The 5,289-nt window shown below is 41.0% G+C and overlaps 1 protein-coding gene across 1 annotated transcript in view; it reads left to right on the top strand.

The window, feature by feature from the left end:
• The window catches only part of LOC103605587 (V-type proton ATPase 116 kDa subunit a), a gene marked incomplete at its 3' end in the record, with an annotated part of 54,476 nt that overhangs the window by 11,851 nt on the left and 37,336 nt on the right, over positions 1 to 5,289 (top strand). The window contains exons 6-8 of the mRNA XM_008590205.1: positions 782 to 908; positions 2,166 to 2,248; positions 3,047 to 3,140. Of these exons, the coding sequence (XP_008588427.1) occupies positions 782 to 908; positions 2,166 to 2,248; positions 3,047 to 3,140 (304 nt within the window). The remainder of the gene's footprint in view (positions 1 to 781; positions 909 to 2,165; positions 2,249 to 3,046; positions 3,141 to 5,289) is intronic.

Raw genomic sequence — 5,289 nt, 5'->3', positions numbered from 1 at the left:
AAGATCCCCTTACCGGTCATCTTTAAAAAAAAAAAAAAAAAAAAGAAACAGGATAGTTATGCAAGTCATCCCCAAGCAGCAGTAATATGATGTGTTATGCATAAGAAAATATGTGGCGACTCAAAATGGTGGGATTTTATTCAGGATCTAAGTGAAACTGATGAATTTTAAAGCATTTCTGAAAGTTGTGAGTTTGGCATTTCTAATTTTTAATTCAATAGATATTTGAGGGCCTGCTCTTTTAAGTCACTAGGCCTTGAATTTGAAATGGAAAGCAAAAATATTTATTGAAAGTATTGGATCAGAAGACAATACAAGATCAATGTACATATAAAGTAAAACAATCATGAGTCATGATTTTGAGGCTTCTCATTATGAAAAGTTTGGGTCAGCAATTATCTAAGTCCTTAGATGATGGGAAAAATAGAGATGTATAGAAATCAATGTATACGTTTCCCTCTCAGTTCGTTAAGATTTTTTTGTAAAAAATGCATGAAGACCATTGTTGAACATATGCTTCTATTAGTTGCAAAGCTATAATGAATGGTCTATCATATTTTTAATTAGGATAAGTGAATATATAGCATTGGGGTGATTAAGGAAACAAAAATTTTAAAGATGACAGAAGGTCAGAAAGGACTCGGGGCAAGTTGGGGCTGGGATGGTGAGTGGCCTTGTGACCCTGTCAGTAGAGCCGTGTCTAGGGACCTCCTGGTCCTTTGTCTCATGGTTGCCTGTCTTCACATCCTACAGAGCTTTCTCTCTGCACCCCAATCCCCAGGTTCACAGCCGGTGTGATAAACAGGGAGAGGATGGCTTCCTTTGAGCGGCTGATGTGGCGAGTTTGCCGAGGAAACATCTACTTGAAGTTCAGTGAGATGGACACAGCTCTGGAGGATCCCGTCACGGTGGGAATCTCAGGCTGCAGAGAATTTTCTCTGAGTTCTCCTATAGCCCTCATCAGAAGAGTTTCGTTCTCTCAAAACATCAAGTCTCTAGTTCGACAAATCTCGTAGTTCCTTCCTCCTTTCTTTTCTTTTACTTGTCTCCTTGCTTTAAAATACATTTGAAAAGTCAATTCAAGGACTGATTTTTGTTAACACTTCCTAGGTAGTTCATTCCTCCAAGAAACTTAGCAATAATTATTTCTAGAAACTTAGCTAAACTAGTGCCACACTAGGCAGCAGCTGTGTCTTAATCACAAAGAACTGAGAACTGATATTATTTTCTTGGATGCCTAATATTTCCATTGAGTTGATGTGATACTATGTAGTTTTGAACACTTTATTTCCAATTTTTCTCTGGAATATAGACATCTTGATGCATGTGGATTTTTATTTTCTTTTGGCTTATTTCTGTAATATGAATTCAAGGGAAATAGGATTGCTGGCTTAGAGAGTGTGGGCATTTTTATGACACTTAATGGGTCCTGATAAATGGCTTTTTAGTGGGGTTGGACCTGATTCCAATGCCCTGAGTGGTCTGTGATGAGTTCATTGGATTTGTTATAACTTTTCCAACAACGAGTTTTATAATTTTATGTTGATCCCCTCAAACTAAATGAGTGAAAGAACACATTCGTTCTGTTCATATTTCTTTGCTTACAGGAAGAGCTGAACATTTTTATATATGCCTGTGGAACATACATTTTCCCTTTCTTGTGAATTGTCCAACTTAGACTTGAAAAATGCAATTTAAGTCAAAATTTGGATGTGGCTTTACCTTTATTAAGTACCAAACACCCACTCATCTTTGAAATGTGGATGTTGTGTATGAGTTAATTCTGGGGAGCCAGGCCAGCTATTTTCATTTTAAACCGTGCAATATCCTGGTTCCTTCTGGAGGTTTTCTTGTTTATTAACGCATCTCTGTAGTACAGTGTTTAGAGCTGTATACAAGGGCCAGCTGTGGTCCAGCCAGTTTAGCGAACAGTGAGGCTGTCACTTTACGGACACGTCGGCCTCCCTGAGTTCCAGGCACAGCTGCCTCATTGGTCTTGTCCTCAACTATGACCTATGAACTTAGATGAACTGGGGAAAGTTAAAGTTTTCCAATTCTAAATTTGTATGTTTTTAAAACATAAAAACAGGACTTTACATTTCTCCCTATTATGTTCTAACCAGAAAGAAAAACCTTTAAAAAAAAAATTTGTTCTGATTTTCCAGAAAGAAGAAATTAAAAAGAATATATTCATCATATTTTATCAAGGAGAGCAGCTCAGGCAGAAAATAAAGAAGATCTGTGATGGGTAAGCGAGATGGTTCATGGCTCTTTCCTCAGTGATTTGGGTCAGGATTAGGTAAAGAAAGAGATCTGCAATGCAAAATACACATGACTGGGGCTCCTTTGACATCATTTAGGATTTAAAATAACTTTCCCACACTTGACAAGATGGAGTTAAAAGTGCAGCTGACTTTTAATCGTTGTGGGAATATGAACAGAGAAAACTTGAATAGACAAAATTTAAAGGTAACGAAAAGTAGACATGTTAACCATTTCAGTTTATTCCTTCTTATACTCTATCAGCTGCTAAAGGGTAGACAAACAGTGCTGGCCAGTTGGCTCAGTTGGTTAGAGCTTGGTGCTTATAACACCAAGATCCAGGGTTCGATTCCTATACCAGCCAGCCCCTAAAAAAAAAAAAAGTAGACAAAATGCACAGCTAAGTCGTTTCTGATTTTACAGAATCATCTGATATGCAGTCCCTTAGACGTAGAAATTACTTAGTACAGGACATGAAGACTTAACAGATTCTGGTGGGAAAAACAGACAAGTCAAGCCTGCAGAATTATTTATATAACAGCTCACAGGCTTTACGGTTTCAATGAAGCTCATTCATATAACATCGTATAACAGAACTGCAGCTTCAGTTCCCAGTTTAAGTGATGTGTTGGGAATCCTTATGACTGGGACTCACTTTCCAACTGCCAAGGAGGCAGTTATTCTAGGAAAGGGTGGCCCTCTGAGTGAAGTCAGCAAATGATGGCTTAGCAGAATGCTTTTCACCACTAACCCATGTGCAACCTTTGGAATGTCTTCAACACAGGTTTCGAGCCACCGTATACCCCTGCCCAGAGGCTGCGCCGGAACGCAGAGAGATGTTGGCTGGTGTCAACATGCGGCTAGAAGATCTAATCACTGTGAGTGACGGGGGCTACAGAGAGGCTGCCTCTCCCACTTCCCTCTAAGTCCTGCCCCCAGGGCCCTTGCTGGAAGGCTGGCTGGAATGCTTGCTATGCTCTTCTGGCTGGGGCTGCGGGAGATTTCACAATTAGCAAACAATGTTCGATAAGCCAGAGGCGATGATTCTACATGTCAGTAATGCTTTGCCCGAATTTAGAATTGACCACAGTCCTAGTCAGCCTTTAGGCCGCCGCTCGGATCTTATAAAAGAAGCCCTTTATTGCCAGCCCTGGCCTAGCAGGAATCCAAGATACAACTAACCAGCCAATTAAGTCAAACAACCAGTTTGACCCATTCTCTTCCCACTGAATTGCCTGGTTGTGTAAGCCGATCAATTAATTTTGTAAAAACAGCGAGTCTAGTTTCACCGCATGGACACTCATTCATCCCAAATTCATTTCCCTTGTAAAGTCTGTCATCATCCAGGGTGACACTGAATACATTTATGATGAAAACTCTTTCTTCAGGCTGGCCAGCGAGCTCAGTTGGGTCCAGCATGGTGTTATATAACAGGGTCGAGGGTTTGGATCCCCTTACTGGCCAGCCACCAAAACAAAAACAAACGACCAAAACAAAAACAAACGAACAAAACCACTTTCTCCAATCACAGCAGCATTGAAAGTAATCCCTGAAATCACCTCGGCCCTGACCAGATGGTATATTCTCCATCAGCACTGTCCCGTGGAACTGTCTGTGGTGATGGAGATGTTATGCAGCCTGCGCCGTCCAATGCCGTGGTCATGAGCCACGTGGCTATTGCACACTCGAAACATGGCTAGTGCCACCAGCCTGCGCCGTCCAATGCCGTGGTCATGAGCCACGTGGCTATTGCACACTCGAAACATGGCTAGTGCCACCAGGGAACTGACTTTTTATTTTTATTTAATTTTAATTAAATTAAAATTTTAGTAGCTGCATGAGGCTACCATATAGGTCAGCACAGTTTTAGACCCTCAAGGAGTGTGTTTAGAAATTATGGGTGTGTGTGTGATTCACAACCCTTAGGCTGGCAGACACGTTCACCTTCCCAGAAAAATCTGTGTTTAATTTCTTTAATCCTCTCTATTCTTTGTCACTTGTCAAGAAGACTGTGTTTCCCTTAAGCCATTATCCTTGTAGTCCTTTTCCCAAATACTCCATGCTATATTTTATGAAAATCTCAAGAGAAGAATGGAAAAGAAATATGCTAAACTTATGCTTACAGTTAGAATGACTTGGATAGCTATTTGGAGGTTTTGGGTGGTCCTAGTTGACCAATGTCCCCAGCTGGTCCTAGCTTCTCTCCTTCGGTTCAGCCTCTGCCACTGATGGGTCTTAGCCACTGCTCGATGCTCAGGCAGTTTATTCTGGCAGCGCTCTTCCAAGACGTATAGCCATGGTGAGCCAGTGTCATGGGCCAGATACAGCTGGAGGTCAGATGACGGACTGACCAGGAGAGTCTCCGTTCGTAGATCGTTCCCAAAGTTCGGGAAATCCTTCTACTTTTGTATACCAGTGTTTAGTCCATGTCTGTTAATTTAAGCTATTCTTGAAGGTTAAGCTTTGTTTTAAGGCTTCATCTGTGCTAAAAGTTACATTGTGCTGAGGTGGCCTTGCCTCCTGGAAACCACTGGGACAGGTCACATCATGCTGCTAAATAACTTGTAGTGTTGGTCCTTCAAGGTGCTTACATGGGACTTATGGCTACCATTAATCTACAGCCATGACATGTCTCTTCCAGTTGTGAAACTTGATGAAATCACTTTCTGTCGGACCCAGACAAAACAGAACTAGGAAAGGCATGAAGGAAGGGGGCTCATGCTTGCTTTTCTGAGATAAGAACTATTTCCAAGGACCTTCTAAAAACCCATTAGGAATCCACATCACATCTTTCACATTCTTCATGCATCTCCTGTTTTTTGTGTATGCACTTTTCTGAGATAAAGTTCATCATTAGATGTTCTTTAGAACTGCAGTAATTCAGATAAGATGGTCCAAGAAGAAACTGCCCAGTGAAAGCATCCCAATCAATGAACTGATGACAATTCTGACTTTGAGCCTCTGAAACCAGTTGTATTAGCCTGTTTCTGTTGCTTATAACAGAATACCTGAAACTGAGTAATTTAT

Source organism: Galeopterus variegatus, unplaced genomic scaffold (genome assembly GCF_000696425.1).
Source record: "Galeopterus variegatus unplaced genomic scaffold, G_variegatus-3.0.2 Scaffold5923, whole genome shotgun sequence".
NCBI classification, from domain to species: domain Eukaryota; kingdom Metazoa; phylum Chordata; class Mammalia; order Dermoptera; family Cynocephalidae; genus Galeopterus; species Galeopterus variegatus.
The sequence above is the reverse complement of the archived record's forward strand: the minus strand, read 5'-3'. Positions and strand labels throughout refer to the sequence as shown.